Here is a 16,967-nt window from a genome sequence, read left to right on the forward strand (position 1 = left end):
AACTCCTAACCCGAGTCCCTGCCTCCCTCCTTCGTGCCCACAGCCGGCCGCTGCCACTCTAGCTCGTCGGCCGCATCCGTCCCTCGCGCTTCCCGTCTCCCTCTAGCGACGTCGATTGTCACGCCCCCACGAAGGCGAGCCGGCCGCCGGCATCTTCCTTCGCGCTGGTCGTCGCCGTCGTCTCTGCCGCATCCACACCCCGCCCATGCCCCCTCCTCCTCCATCTCTTCCTCCCGAGCACGAACCTGGGCTAGGGTTCCATAGGCCGCCGCCGGTGTCTCGCCCCAACCATTCCTCCCGTGCTCCCCTCCACCCCACCCAAGCGCCCGAGCCGAACCCTACAACGCGCGCTAGGGGCCGCCCCAATCTGCGAGATGTGGCGCAACTGCGTGTCGTGGGGCCTCCGGGAGGCCAAGGCCGTCGTCGCCGCCGCATTCAGGCGTTTCTCCACCACCTCGGTACCCCCCCCCCCCCCCCCCGGCCTCCTCCCCCCGCATCAAGGTCCTTGAGTGTTTCTTCTTCTTCTTCGCTTCTCCACCACCTCAGTAGATTTGCTTGTTCCGAATTTCCCAAGCATGTGTGTGTTGTATTGATCTTGGTCTTGTTTTGTTTGCAGAGACACCTGGTGATTTCTCAAAATCTTTCGTGCAAAATAAAGGAGCACCGAGGATGATGTCTTTGATGTTATCTTGTATGTTGCTGCTTCGGTTGTGGCCTCTAATATGTCAGATAAGATCTTGGGGTATCATATTCGCTGATTCTTCATTAGATTCCTGTGTTCATTGCAAGATTTTTCATGTTCTGTTGGGTTAGTTGTGATGCGTGTCGCCTATAGGGATACGCTGTGGACGTGAGTTGTGTGTGTGCCTGTGACAAGTATGCTAGGTAATATTTACGTTCATGCATCCGTCCACGTCGATCTCCACCCGGATGGATCCGTCCACGTCGATCTCCACCCGGATGGATCCGTCCACGTCGCTGGATCAAGGGAGGCGGACCTCCATCGTTGTCGTTCTTCTTCCTCCTCGACCTCCCGTCGCCGGGCTCCACGGATATGGCCATGGCCATAACCGACACAGCTTCCCTAACCACCGACGACGACGCCAGTGAGGTGGCCACGGTGGTCACTACCGGGTCCATGGAGGAGCTCAACCCGGCCTTCTCCTCGTTTTCCCCCATGGCTGGGTCTCCTGATCTCTGTAAGTGCTTTGCCATATGTAGAGACAAACAACTAACTAGCTAATTATCATGTCTCAGTTCTGTAGGAACGATACGTCATGTGTGGCAAAAATACTTCACGTATTGTTTCTAATTGACCACGAAATGCCCCGGTACATGATGTGCGGTGAAAAAACTTCAGGTATTGATTCTAACCGAGTCCTCTATATATTACATATCGCTACTGATAGCTTTGTACCAGGGAGTGAGTATATGCACATATAACAATTATGCTACAGGTTTTGTCTTTTAGCTAGATGCATACACATAGGCCTTTATTCAGTGCATTTGAAATAAACCTGGACATTTAATGGTTTAGTGATTTATGTGTGCAAGATACAAGAAGAATACTAATGATCTTCATATAAAAATAGATGCAAAATATCCGAGGATAGTTTCGATGACGGTATCGTTGAGTTCGACGACTGGAGCAGGATTTAGCGTGATGTCGGTGGGTCGAATCGCAGCACAAGCCCCCAGATCAGACGCTGCTTGAATTGCTGGAAATCGGATGTCTTTACCCTTTTAAAGTTCTGAAAGAAAAATAAATAAATTCTTTGTCTACATTAACTAATGCCCCTCGACAATATAGAACAAGTTGTAGTCACCAATTTCTACTCATACTTATAGTCACACTCATGTTTTAAAATGGGTGAATTGATGAAGCTGGTTGTGTTACACGGGGGGTTGAAGTTCTTTTATTCTAACATACCAAGCTTCATGTTCTTGTGGTGAATTTACTTGACAGCTATAAATCTGATATAAGATAATTTTTGTTTCTAGCACAATATCATATTAGCATACCATGATCGTACTCATACTTGAAGTTCTTTTTTATTGTTGTACGCTTAAATTTATAAATTAGATTGACCATGTTGTTCATTTTCTGCAGAAACCAGATGATACTTGTAAATATTGTACCAGGAATAGATGATCATTGTATTTCTGCAACACAAAACTTATTGTTCTGATTGTTTGATACCTTACTTGAGGGGTTGATCAGTTGATGGACCGAAGGTAACATATGCCTTGTCACAAGTTTTCCAGATGGTTTTAAAGATATTACATTGCAATTTCTAACTTTCTATAGCATTTACTTGGGTTTGACATTTCTTGTCACGGGTTAGACTTTGGTAAGGTTTAACTCTTTTTTTTGGCTCTGTGATGCAGCTGGAAGGAGCTGGAAGACTGACAATTATCCAGAGTTAGTATTGTACATAATTTTCTTTATAAGAGGCATTGCCACTGCTGAGAAAAATTCCGTGTTACAATTCGTGAAGGCTGCTATTGTGGGAAAATACAATATTTCGAAGGGCATCTGTGAGAGGATACACATACTTCCGGATGCAATAGTTTCTGATGTAGCACACCTGAAGAAAGATGATACAGAATACCCCATCAATATGTACCGTCCTAGCCATATAATCAGAAGAATAATACTTTATTGTCCTACATTTGCTACTACCCTCCGGAAAAAAATCTTTGGAAGGGAGTTTTAATAGAAAAAGAAAGAAGCATGATATACTCCATTTTTCGTAGCTATTTGTCCTAATGTATTTGGATTCTACTTCAGTGTTGCTGATAAATATGGCACAATCCTATTTTTGTGTACCAAATCTCAAATTCTTTTGGTGTCCTTGCAGGTTGAAAGATGCTTTCTTTGTGCATTAGACTTGATGAGCACACAACTTCAGATATATCAAGGACATAACTGAAATTCCTCCCAACTGAAACTTCAGATATATAGCGCGCTTGCCCTTTTATGTTGTATTCTTAAAAATACTAATTATAGTTGCAATGTACTCTTTTTAATGGTTTGTGTTCTCTCTATTTAATCAACATAGTAAATTTGGGTTCCTACCTCTCGACATGTTTTCGTTGTAGTGGATACACTTTGTAAATTTTGTTTCTCTTTGTAAATTCTGTTTTTAGGTTCCTACCTCTTGACATATAGCTTTTAGGTTTAATTTGGTTTCTCTTTCTAAATTTAGTTTTTTGTTTGATCACCTTGTTATCAACTCTTTGATGGTCTAGAAATCAGTCTAGGCACCTCGAAATGAATTCAGTTTAACTCTGCAATTAGCCCTTATAATATAACTGTTCTAGCTGCACTCATCCATAATTCATATGTGAAGAAGTATGTCTCTATTATATAGGTAGCAGGTTCAATCTCCTCATCTTGAACAAAACCCAAATATGCATTGCAAGCTTCTCTTTCTTGTTTAATTTCCTATTTGTTCTCTGCAGAATTTGGCTAACATCACTTTCTGCATTTGTTCTCTGCAGAGTACAGTTTCAAGAGACAGGCAAACTTACAAACGCACAAAATTGTTCTCTCGAGACTACAGGTATAACAGAATACAACATTACCAGATGCACAAATTTCTTTTAGCAAAATATTTAACCCTGTCTTATCTTTTAGCGGCGCCCGAGCGGGCAAAGAAAGAGTAGAGCAGGAGCAGCAAGGAGTGTGACGCCTCCGCCACTGGCGTCGCCGTGTTTGGGAAGGGGATCTCCATCTAAGGGGGGTCACAAGGTATGGATTGATTCCGCTCATGCGTGTATTCTCTACCCCGCCTCAGCCCCGTCCCGAAGGCGCCATTCAATACCCCACGAATCCATCTCTCCTCATCCTCGCCGGCGACGAGTGATGGTGGTGCTCGGGCGGCCCAAGAGCGGGCGCGGCGCGGGCGGGGATCCGCCTCTCCTCATCCTCACCGGCGTCGAGTGTTGGTGGTGCTCGGGCGGCCCAAGAAGCGGGCGGGGCACGCGGCGGGGATTTGCCTCTCCTCATCCTCGCCGGCGTCGAGCGATGGAGGTGCTCGGGCGGCCCAAGAAGAGGGCGCGGCGAGGGCAGGGGTCCGTCTCTCCTCTTTGTAACAAGGATATCTTGCTATAGTAATTCATCGTGTTAGAGCAGAGGGGATCCATATGACTGTAGATGGGAAACATGTCACTTCCTTTGCATTTCGAGAGGTGAGTCGTGTATGAGACATTCGTTTTGCTATTGCATTTTTTAACAGTGTCCAGGCAAACTGATTTTGCCAGGGTAACAATTTTTTTGTTGCGTCTTACTAAGGTTTGTAGAAGTTATTATTCCATACTCTCATTATCAAACTATTTTATGTAACTGTTTCAAAGTATGTTCTTATTACTAATCTACCACGTTTGTACCAGGATTTGGAGCCTGGGTTTTTTGGTGAAGTAAGGATTGAAGGAGATATTAAATTGTTGTCTGTGCTAGCAAGTGGCTTGGCTACAACAGAGGACTTTGAGCATGTCACTGACTTGGAAATATTGAAGGCTCCACCTGTCCCTACGGATAAATCCGTTGATCTTTTTATTGGGAAATTCTCTACAACAAATAATTTTAAAAGCAGAACGGCGGTTCAAAGAACCTGGATGCAGTACGATGCTGTCCGCTGAGGAAAAGTCGCAGTTCGGTTCTTTGTTGGTCTGGTAAGGATGAAAGACATAGGATATTATATCTTACAGTAATTTGTATACCATATAGTTGTTGTACCTACATATATGCAATATGTGTACATTTGTCAAGTAATAGGTGTAGAGCTGCATATGGATAGCAGCATAACACAGGGCTTTATTCATACTTTTCCTCACAAACAAACATGCTTAGTCCTTACTTTGTGCGTGGGTTGGGGTGGGGGTATCATGCTTGTGCAGTGACCACCTTATTGAAGATCTTTCTCCTCTTTTCATTGCATTTGCGTTCACTGTGTACTTGCTTACCCTTCATCAGAAGACAACAATTTTTGAAGTTTTGTGATAACTCTTCTTGTGTTCTGTTATATACTAGAATTACCGTTCTTCACTTCATGGTCAATACTCATGTACCCCTTTGGCTTCTTTGATAAAAGCATAAAAATGAGGTGGTGAATGAGGAGCTCTGGAACGAAGCACGGACATATGGAGACATCCAATTGATGCCATTTGTTGATTATTACAGCTTGATTCTTTGGAAGACCATTGCTATTTGCATATATAGGGTATGTATCTACTTTTTTGGTAGAATTTATTTAATTTCTTTGCGGATATTTCTTTATTTAGGAGTACAGTGGAACCCTGGGAATTCTGCCTGCAACCTGCATTTTCTGACATCACTTTTCTCATGCAGACAAATGTGCTTTCAGCCAAGTATGTTATGAAAACTGATGATGATGCTTTTGTTCGTGTAGATGAGATACTTTTGTCCCTACGTCAAGTAAATATCAGCCATGGGCTGCTGTATGGCCGCATCAAAATTGTGATTCTCAGCCTCATCGAGATCCGTACAGGAAGTGGTACATAACTTCAGAGGTAACGTGTTAAACTTTTTTTCCCCTGTTGCACAATTATGCAAATCGTGTTCTTTTTTTGAGGGATTATGCAAACGTGTTTTTAGCACATGGAATCTCTTTGTTTGTGTGATTGAACCTTAATTTTTATTACTCCCTCTGTTCCAAAATAAGTGTTCTCGTTTTAGTTCGGATTGAACTAAAACCACGACATATATTTTGGAACGGAGGGAGTATTAAACAATTGATGGAAACTTATCACTACCTTTGTTTTAGACTGCCATGTGTATTAGTATCATTTATCATGTAGCAGATGCTTAGCAAATGCTTCTGATGCTACCTGTTCTTAATCATCTGATTTGTTACTTCTGTCCTTTATGTAGGAATGGCCTGAAGAGAGCTATCCCCCATGGGCACATGGACGAGGATACATTGTATCTCAGGATATAGCAAAAGAAATTTACAAAAAACACAAAAGCGGGGAGCTAAAGGTACGCGCCCTTCTAAAATTTGTACAAGGTTGCCCTCTTTTCGAGCGGAGATAATGAATTCTCTTCAGTTGCTTCAGTCTGAAATGATACTGAAGGCAGTCTAGAGAAAACACCACGTTCTCCAGCTGTTTGTCCCTGCTGTGGCGTGGAATATTAACCGGGGATTTTGACTTGCAGATGTTCAAGCTAGAGGATGTGGCGATGGGAATATGGATCAATGAGATGAACAAGGAAGACTTCGATGTCACGTACCAGAACGATGGAAGGATCTTGGTGGAAGGCTGTGAGGATGAGTATGTGGTTGCCCACTACCAGGAGCCTAGGCAGATGATGTGCCTCCGCGACAAATTCCAGAAAACAAAGCGAGGAACCTGTTGCAACGAGTAAGAGTAAATGAACTTCTGTATTTTTCTCATGGCCACCACTTGCTGACACCTACGAGCTCGAGAACATCCATGAAAGAGGAGCCACAGAGCTTCTCGCTGATGGTTTCTAATCACAATTGACAGGCCATAGTATTTTTTCTAACATCGGCCATTCTTTTGTGTCCGCATTCTGGAGTACCTCCGAGGCTTACAACCATATATTTTTGTAGGAGATATGTAGTAGTTCCCTACGGGTTTTGGCCATAGGTAGGATGGTGTGGCTGCTTGTAACATATCATACGAGAACGTAGGGCTACATTTTTAGGATAGTTGGAGGGCCAGCTTTATCCAAGAAAAATCAGTGAATGCATTTTGCATCCGTTATAAAGCTATTCGAGAACCATTTCATGGTTACAAGGTGGTGTTTAGTTTATGTGTTTAATACACGTCCAATGCATTGAAATTTATTTCTTCTTTCCACGCCCGCATGATCACATTCAGAAAGGACTCTAGCGACAATATATTATATTATCCTTTTGTGTAGGATTTTTTAGGACTTAATTTTTACCAGCTGTATTTTAAATATTGTACTGTATAATTGAAGCACCATCATATTTTAGTGTGTGGAATGTGCCCGTGTGACAATCTTTATAGAAGTTATAAAAAATTTCTTGAAATTTGATTGTATAGTATTAGATATCATTGTAAATTTTAATCTCTCACGAGACACAAGGATTGGACAAGACACTTAGTAGTAGAGATTGTGCAAGGCGAAGTATGAGGAAGATAACACGGAAAATAAAGGATCGTGGAAGGAGGTTTCCTCTCGAGAAGAGGGAGGGGAGAGGATGACGATGAGATGTATTTATCTTTCATTTTAGGACCATGAGATATCATATGTGGATAGTCTATTTTTCATGGCATATTACATTTTTTATAGACATGTTTTGTTATCCCGTGGCAACGCACGGATACTATACTAGTATGGATAATCTGGCATGTCCCTCACTCACTCTGTGTCTTTCTCGACATAAATAAATGAAACAAATTGACCCCGCAAAAAAATATAGCTCTCATGAATTGGGTGAAGGTCATTCCATCCAGTTATTACTTCTAGCCGATTCCCTTCTAGCCCTTTCTCCTGGCCAAGACTTAACAGAGACACCACGCAGTGGCGTACGCCACCACTTCTCCGGCCCCTCCCCGGTGACTGGCGCCTGCTCATCCACCCGTGTGGCCGGGGTCGATCGCCGGTAGGAATCTCCCCTTCGACATCACATGAAACGTAGGTAAAAGGCACGGCAGTGGAGTATACATCGGATTGAACCTGTGTGTAGACTGTGGAGTGGACGACGATGGACGGGCCCCACCTGTCGCTCGCCGGGGCACCCTGCCACAGAAATGCGCATCGCGCCGTCGCATCGGATCATACAAACCTACAATAATACTACACCTATGTAATTTTCTTACAAACTCTTACGCAACTTTCCTTCACCACATTCTCCCCCCCCCCTTGATTTCTAGGTGGGTGGGCCCCTCATCCCCTCAATTCTCAATCCAAATTTGCCACCTGGAATTTATGTAAAACTCATTCGTAAGTCTACGCGAAGACCACACATTTCACGCCGAGCCCCTTCCTTCCGGGACGCCAGCCACTCTCCTCCATCCTCGGGCTCGGGTGATCAGGTCGACTCAGCATTTTTCGCCGACGGCGCCATGGACGGATAGGCCCGCGCATACCCACGTCGGTGGTTTTTTTTTCTTTTCTTTTTCAGGGATGCTCTAGGAGTTCTCACTCGCAAAAAAAGTATGCTCTGGCATGCGATTGATACTTCACGACATGCCATCGCCTCTAGAATCGTTGGATCAACATTATTTATCTTCAGTGACAACTGCCAAAGGATGAAAGAGCCTTTTTGAAAAAGAAAAGGAATCGTTGGATCAACATTATTTATCTTCAATGACAACTGCCAAAGGATGAAAGAGCCTTTTGGAAAAAGAAAAGGAAAAATGCTGAGGACCCAATGTACTTGCCCATGCCAACCTTACGTACTACTTCCTCTATTTTTAAATATAAATCTTTATAGATTTTACTAGAGGCTACATACATAATAAAATGAATGAATCTATACTCTAAAATATGTTGTATGTAATCCTCTAGTAAATTCTAATAGCAGGCTTGATTGCTTCCCTTGTCGATCAACTAGAAGATCTCCTCATACCGCTATCTTCGCTCATGCTCATCTGCTGTCGAAGCGGAACTTGCTGCTTGTATGGAGGGGATTGCCATTGCGAGAGCTTGGAGCTCGTTACCTATGATCATTGAGACGGATTGTTCGTTAGCCGCGCAGATGATTGTTCAAGATGAGACCAACAGATTACCATGTGCGGCTCTGGTGATGCAGATCAAGCGTGCCCTAAAGGAGGTGGGGGAACATATGATCTCGCATGTAGTCAGGAGCAGGAATAAAACTGCAGATGCTCTTGCTCGCATTGGTCGTGTTGATCAGCGTATGGCCGTGTGGCTTCATTGTACGTGGTAGAGATTGATTCCCTACGTAAGAAGGACTCTCTTGATCCCAGTTAATCAATTAAATTTTTCATTGAAAAAAAAAGAACACCCGTGACCTGACCTAACAAAGACCTAAGAGGGTGTTTGTTTTCAGGGACTTATTGGTTTTGGGACTTAAAAAAGTCCTTATAAGTCCCACCTAAACCAAACACAAGGGACTTATTGGGACTTATTATGGTGATTTGAGACTTATCAAATAAGACTCTTTAGTAGGAGCTTATTGGGACTTATTGCTGGTTAGGCCCGCGGAAAAAGTCTCCCGCATCGATCCAGTGGCCGCCGCCCTACCCCTCGTCGCTCGCACCGCCCTACCCCTCGCCGGTCGCCGCCCCAATCGCCGCCGGCCCACCGGCCCGTCGCCGCCCGGTCCGTCGCCGCCCCGCCCCGTCGCCGCCCGGTCGAACAAGTGTTATGAACAATTGTTATTTCGGTTGTCACTATTCTGCAATTCATTTGTATGAACAAGGGTTATGTGAACAAGTGTATTTTATTAGGTGCAACATGGACTTATAAGTCCCTGTAAACAAACAGGTAGAGATTCGGGACTTATAAATCCCTGTAAACAAACATGTATGGACTTATGACTTATAAGTTGGGACTTTAAAAAATCCTAGGACTTATGAAACAAACAGGCCTAAGTAGTACAGCGTATAAATTCTAATAGCATGCTTGATTGCTTCCCTTGTCGATCAACTAGAAGATCTCTCACATTCATGATGGCGAGATTCGCCAGTCTAGCCTTCCTTTCCCTGATCTCTCATCTACTGCTGCGCTCCTGTGCATCCGCTGCAGCACCGTCGGCACACACGCTGGGCACCGGGTCATCCCTGTCGGTGGAAGACCACGAGCGGCCGTTCCTGGTGTCACCGGACGCCACCTTCTCCTGCGGCTTCCTCCAGGCCGGCGACAACGCCTTCTACTTCTCCGTCTGGTTCACCGCCGCCAAGAACCGGACCGCCGTCTGGACGGCCAACCCTGGCACCCCGGTGAACGGCCGGCTTTCCAGTATATCCTTCAGCCCCGAAGGCCGACTGGCCCTCGCCGACGCCAACGGGACAAGTGTGTGGAACAGCAAGACTGGCGGCAACAAGCACCTCACCGTCTCCCTCCGCGACACCGGAAATCTTCTCATCGCCGACCCGTCCACCGGCCGCGCCGTCTGGGAGAGCTTTGACTGGCCGACGGACACTCTGCTCCCGTCGCAGACGCTGTCCAAGGACAAGAAGCTCGTCGCCGGCTACTACGCCCTCTACTACGACAACGACAACGTGCTGCGGCTCCTGTACGACGGCCCGGAGATCGCCAGCATCTACTGGCCGAACCCGGACCATAACGTGTTCGACAACGGCCGGACAAACTACAACAGCTCTCGGGCCGGCGTCCTCGACGACACCGGCGTGTTCCTCTCCAGCGACAACCTGCGAGTCGAGGCCTCTGACCTGGGCGCCGCCGGCGTCAAGAGACGGTTAACTATCGAGCAAGACGGAAACGTGAGGATCTACAGCCTGAACGCGGCCGGGGGCTGGACGGTCACGTGGACGGCGGTAAAGCAGCCGTGCTCCGTGCACGGGCTGTGCGGCAAGAACGCCCTCTGCGAGTACCAACCGTCCCTCCGATGCTCGTGCGCGCCGGGGTACGAGATGGCCAACCGCCGCGACTGGAGAAATGGCTGCAAGCCGGCGTTCAGCCTCCCCGCCGGCACCACAAACTGCAGCGAAGCTGCGGCGTCGGAGCGGTACACGTTCGTCCAGGTGGCAGCGACCGACTTCTATGGCTACGACCTCGGCTTCAACCAGTCCGTCACCTTCGAATACTGCAAGAGCATGTGCTTGAAGATGTGCTCCTGCGCCGCCTTCGCCTACAGGTTGGATGGCCGGGGCAATTGCTTCCCGAAAGGCGTCCTGTTCAACGGTTACACGTCGCCGGCGTTCCCCGGAAGCATATATCTCAAGGTGCGCAGCGATCTCAACCTCAACGCCTCGGCGCCGCGGCTGTCGGTACACGCCACGGGCCTCGCCTGCAATCGTAACGGTTCTCGTACCGCCATCATCCCGCGATACGCGGACACGTACGGGACACCTAGCGGCGGCACAAAATGGTCCTACCTTTTTGGGTTCGCCGCGGTGCTTGGATTTCTCGAGCTCCTCTTCGTCGCCACGGCGTGGTGGTTCCTGTCCAGCCAGGAGAGCATACCCAGCCCGATGCAGGCAGGCTACAGGCTGGTCATGGCGACCCAATTCAGGAGGTTCACGTACCGGGAGCTCAAGAACGCCACTGGGAACTTCAACGAGGAGCTCGGCCGCGGAGGCTCCGGCGTGGTGTACCGTGGCGTGCTTGATAAGACCACCGTGGTGGCCGTCAAGAGGCTGACAAATGTGGTGCAGGGCGAGGAGGAGTTCTGGGCGGAGATGACGGTGTTCGGGAGGATCAACCACATAAACCTGGTGAGAATCTGGGGGTTCTGCTCCGAGGGACAGCACAAGCTCCTGGTCTACGAGTACGTGGAGAATGAGTCGCTGGACAGGCACCTGTTTGGCAAGGACATGGGCAAGTCACTCGCGTGGAGCGAGCGGTTTAAGATCGCGCTGGGCGTGGCCAGGGGCCTAGCTTACCTTCACCATGAGTGCCTCGAGTGGGTCATCCACTGTGACGTCAAGCCGGAGAATATCCTGCTCACGCGTGACCTCGACGCAAAGATCGCCGACTTTGGGCTGGCCAAGCTGTCCGGGAGAAACGCTGCCGGCAATGGCGACAACGTCGGCACCGGCGTGCAGCTCTCCCACATGAGGGGGACGGCGGGGTACATGGCACCGGAATGGGCGTTGGGCCTGCCGGTAGACGCCAAGGTCGACGTGTACAGTTACGGCATAGTGCTTCTAGAGATTGTGATTGGGAGCAGGATTTCTGACCAGACGACCACGGATGGCGGGGAGCGACTGGAGATGTGGCAGATCGCGCAGGCGCTGAAGCAGGTGGTGGCGAGTGGAGACATCATGTCATTAGTGGATAGCAGGCTGAACGGGCAGTTCAACCCTCGGCAGGCCATGGAAATGGTGAAGATCTCCTTGTCGTGCATGGAGGAGAGGAACAACAGGCCGACCATGGATGACATCTCCAAAGCTCTTACAGCGTGCGATGACGAGGACGAGCACCCTGCGTACTTGTCGTGACTGCGGTTTCATGCTTGATTGTCGATTCCCACGGCTCTATTGTTGTCGTGATGTTCTCGCTATATTGTTGTACCGTGTAAACTAAAGAGTCAACTACACGGTAGTGCTAAAACTTGGTGCAAACTGTCATTCTAGTGCTAGAACTTGCGACATACATTAGAGTATCTTCAACAGCCACCGAACGCGCGGCGTATTAAAAATCAGTTTGCAGCATGTCGAGAGCCTGCTTTGACACGACAGGAGGCTCCAGCGGCCGCGGAAATTTAGGGAGCGCGTAGCTTCAACAGGTGCTAAAATGCAGCGTGCGCACTCTCGCACAATACATAGATATTTCTTACAACACATACATAGATAGATTAAACGATACATAGATCGCACTGGCGTTGATGAGATCGCACTGCGATATGGCCAGTGCCTTGCGCCGACGCCTGTCCGCCCGCTCCGCGCTGCGCCTTGCCGTCCTCTCCATCCAGAAGGCGTTCTCGGCGGCGACGTCCTCCGGGTGGCGTCAGCGCCACTCCGCCATGGCTCGCTCATCCTCCTCGGCGATGAGAAGGCGGCGCTGCCGCCGACGGTAATCCTCACGGTCCTGGTCTGTTATCAGACGAGGCGGAGGGGCGACGACCTACGTCTGCTCGCGCGTGTAGATGTCGTGGAAGTTCATCTGCGCGCGAGGCCTTCCTAGGCGTCACGCCGCCGCGTCGTCCGCGCGGGCGGCCTCGTGCGAGATCTCGAATGTACCGAGGCCGAGGCGGACGTCGCCGGACCGGATCTCGACATAGTAGGCGTCGAAGGGGCGCTCACGGCCGCCGCGGTAGCCCGAAGATCCACGGCGGCGTGGTGGCATGGTAGCTCGGTGAGGGCGCGTCAGTGGCGGGGCGGGGAAGCGGCAGAGGAAGCGGCAGAGGCGCGTGGCAGTGTGGAGGGCGATGGGTAGCCGCATGGCGAGCACCACAATTTATAGGCGCGCTGGAAACGGTGCGCCAAATCTAGCGCGCGGTTGCCCACTTTCTCCCACGAATGCGCAATCGTTTACAGCGCGCGCTACTTTCCCGCCTTCGTTGGAGCGCGCGTTTTAGTCCCGCGCACGCTAAAAAGCTAGTTTACCGTGCATGTTGAAAAGCTAGTTTTCGTTTGGCTTCGCTGTTGAAGATGCTTCTAAAGTGGTTTAAAAACTTCGCTTGGACATGAAAATACGATGCAAATCCCGTTTGTATACAGCCATAATGCTGACGAAGCATTAAAGCTAGGCCTATGACATGCTTTTTTTGCAAAAATATCCTAAAATTTATATTTTTTATGGAAAAGACCCCTTTCAGGTTCATGACATCCGGTGGGTTACATTTCTGTTAAACTTCACAAATTTTATTAGAATGAAAAATATACGACGGAGGGACTCATACCCGTAACCACGGTCTAACCGGCGTAAGTGGTTAGCCACACATCCCGAGCTCACTTCGCCATGTACTCCCTCTGTTCCTAAATATAAGTTTTTAAAGATGTTTCATTAGTGGACTACATACAGATGTATATAGACATATTTTAGAATGTAGATTCACTAATTTTGCTCCGTATGTAGACTTCTAGTGAAATATCTTAAAAGACTTATATTTAGAAACGGAGGGAGTACATGCATACCACATGTTTTATATCTCAAATTAAGTAACATAATTAGGAATCTTAATCAGTAAAAATGTTTTGCCGTGGGGTTTCGAACAAGCGAAACATGTAAAACAAGTGGGAGGGTGTTCCACTCCAACTATGTATTCTCATGTGTAAATTTAATTGTTACATAACAGGCTCCTGGGCTACAATTTATGTTATTGTTTTCCACTTTCAAAGTTATAAAAATATGTAAAATGTAAATAAGCATATAAATAAAATATATTAGACTAAAAAATGCTCACATATGAATTTTCAAAATCCATCATATTAAATCATGAATTTTTTTTATACATTTTAAAAAATCATATTAAATAAAAAATCAAGGTAATTAAAAAATATGTGTATTTAAATAAAATTATCATATAAGTTCAAAAAGTACATTCCTTTTATAAAATATTTATGTTGTATATAGAAATCTCCAAGATTTAATTTTTAATGTTGTTTTAGAAGTGTTCATCTGTTTTAATAAATTTTGTGTGTTTTTTATAAATTATATTTGTATTTTTGATTTTTTTTCTTTTTTGCCATAAAAATGTAAACTATAATTTTACATATAATTGTAAATATGTATTCATTTGAGAATCTGCAGCCCGAGGCACACTAGGCTAATTGTTTTTTCATACATATATTAAGGTTAACAATCCTATTAAAGCACGAAATGAAATGCCCTTGGTTGTATTGCTAGGTCCTCCTAGTGGTAATTGTCATGTAGCTGGTACAAAACCCCATTGTGGTATCCTTTTTTTGAATTAAAATTCATATTTTACGTTAACATAATTGTTATCTGGTACACACGCACAGGGGCATTTATGTGAAATAAACGATAAATAAAAATTCAAGTTTTCTTTTCCAAAAAGAGCACGCCACGCGTGTCACTGACAGCGGGCCCTACGACCTTCTGTCATGCCTTGTCAGCGTCGTCGGCGTATACAAATAAGACTTGCACCGTATTTGCACGTTTGAGCCAAGATTTTACACCATTTCAATGTATGTCGCAAGTTCTAGCACTACAGTGACCATTTGCGCCGAGTTCTAGCACTGCCGGTGTAATTGACTCTAAATTAAACTTCAGTTGTTCCATTTCAAAAAGAAAAAATGTAACCCTGGTTACCTTCAAATCAGGTACTATCGTACTAGACTGGGATTTGGGCCTCCTTGGAACGCCATACCTCAAGATTCTGTAAACAAAATAAAATATAGCATTTGTGATGCCAAACCTTGTCGAATCCTGTAGGAGAACCCCCAAGATTTTGCTAAAAATCTGTGTACAAGCTACCCCCCTAGCAATGGCCAGTGGAGGAGCTTCGGCCAAATTCTTGGAGGGGTGAATGGTTAGGGGAGGGGGGCATGACAAGATTTAGGCAGGTTTTCACTTGTTACGTGGGCTATATATTGGTACTCAAAGGAAATGTCCTCGGCTAGGGAGTGGTGTCGAAGGCACACATTGGCCCGCACTAAGCCCTTCCACTGTCAAGGATGATCATTTTTCTTTTGAATTAACCACATATATTTCCTTAGACAATCTGGTTACAAAGAGTCAGGGACGGAGCCAGGATTTAGATATAGAGAAGGCGAGACGACATTGAAGACCAGAAAAAAGAATATGTCTCAAAACTATAGAAGAGTTTTATATTCGTATATGCCACTAGCAGCCTAGGCATGTCTAGCTATATCTTGTAGTCAACTCGATATATGAACTTGGTAATCCAACTACTCCAAAATACGACAAAAAGTACTTCCTTGCGAAACATTATCATATATATATATTTGATCAACTATTGTATAACTAGATAGCTGGATTCAGCTTGAATTCATATATTTTTGAGTGAAAAATAAATCACTACTTATTGCTTCGGACTTGCATTTACTAGATATCTAGTTATCTACCAAAACAAACATAGTTAAGAATATATATATAATCAATATGTGTTGTACTAGGAAAAAGTTACCGACGTCGAAAGACTACATACCCAGCTAGAGTACCAAATCCAATCCCCGCCTCGTCCTATCTGCTCATAACAGATGATGATGTGTCCGCATACCACAGGCATGTGGCAACCATCGCTGGTCCATGTTGCTCGATGAAGCATGGGATGATGCGCGCTTCTTGACAGATTGCATGCCCCACTGCACTAAAGTGCCGATGACGATCAATGGTAATGCCTTATTTAGCCCTATCCTGGTGTGGGCGGCGCCATCAAGAGATCAGTTCAAGGTTGATTAGGTCAAAAGACATGGAAAGGAAACGAACGGTTGTACAGAACTACAGATGCGTCTATTACAGATGGTCTTTGATCGATCGGTGATTGGATTGATGCGTCCAATTCCCTAAACTACTGCTTTGGGCTTGGGCCAACCAACTATATTTGGACGCATAGAATAAAGGCATATATACATTTGCAAATGGCTGGTACTAAGTACTAACAATTAGACAGATTAGTATTAGCCCCCCTAACGGACCCGGCGTAGGCGCTAAGCCATTCCTGACGGCGGGTTTTTTCGGCTGGGGGGAGGGGGCTCACCTTTCGAGTCACACCCACCGAGTTTTGGCTCCCAGACGCACATAAAATTCAAAGTTTTCTTTCCTGCTACAAAAAACGCATGTTCGGCGACATCTCACCAATAGTTCGGCGATCAAAAAGGTGGGCTCCGAAGACATGGAACTCAAATGAAAAGCTCCTCATCACCTCCTGCAAGGGCGCGAGAGGCCGGCGGGGTGGCAGTGCTCGGCTTGTGGCCGGCGGCGCGACGCTCTGCCGGCTGGACAAGCGACGCTTTTCTCGCTTCTCTATGCGACGGGACGTTGTGCTAGCTTCTGTGCGCCTTCTGAAAACGGGCCCGCCTGTTGAGGGGGAAAGATCGGTGCTCCTGCTCCGCCACCGCAACCTTGTCTCTCTTCATGATGAGCCTGTTCCGCCGATCGGCGGTCACCGCCTCCCGCCGATCAACGCCAGCCTTCCACTACACGTTCATCCAGACCGCGGGCCTTAGCTTCGACGCCCTCGGCTTCATCGCCTTTGGTGCGGCCGGTTCGGTGGCCTGACGAGGGGCGGTGTTACTCTTTGGCGGCATGGCAGGGGAGACATGATGGGAAGAATGGCGGGAACAATGGGAGAATGTGGATGATAGGGGAGGAAAAGGAGGGAAAAGGCAGAAAAACGACAGGAAAAATGACTAGTGTCGCCGACAGC

The 16,967-nt window shown here is 46.7% G+C and overlaps 1 protein-coding gene and 1 pseudogene across 1 annotated transcript; both read left to right on the plus strand.

The window, feature by feature from the left end:
• The first annotated feature begins 1,054 nt into the window (after positions 1 to 1,054).
• On the plus strand, positions 1,055 to 6,394 carry LOC123441819 (annotated as a pseudogene).
• A 2,965-nt stretch (positions 6,395 to 9,359) lies between these two features.
• LOC123440085 (putative receptor protein kinase ZmPK1) lies at positions 9,360 to 12,280 on the plus strand. Its single transcript, XM_045116666.1, has one exon. The coding sequence runs from the start codon at positions 9,607 to 9,609 to the stop codon at positions 12,109 to 12,111; it is 2,505 nt and encodes an 834-aa protein (XP_044972601.1). The 5' UTR covers positions 9,360 to 9,606; the 3' UTR covers positions 12,112 to 12,280.
• The last annotated feature ends 4,687 nt before the right edge of the window (positions 12,281 to 16,967 follow it).

The sequence above is a fragment of the Hordeum vulgare genome, chromosome 3H, assembly GCF_904849725.1.
Source record: "Hordeum vulgare subsp. vulgare chromosome 3H, MorexV3_pseudomolecules_assembly, whole genome shotgun sequence".
Classification (NCBI taxonomy): Eukaryota; Viridiplantae; Streptophyta; class Magnoliopsida; order Poales; family Poaceae; genus Hordeum; species Hordeum vulgare.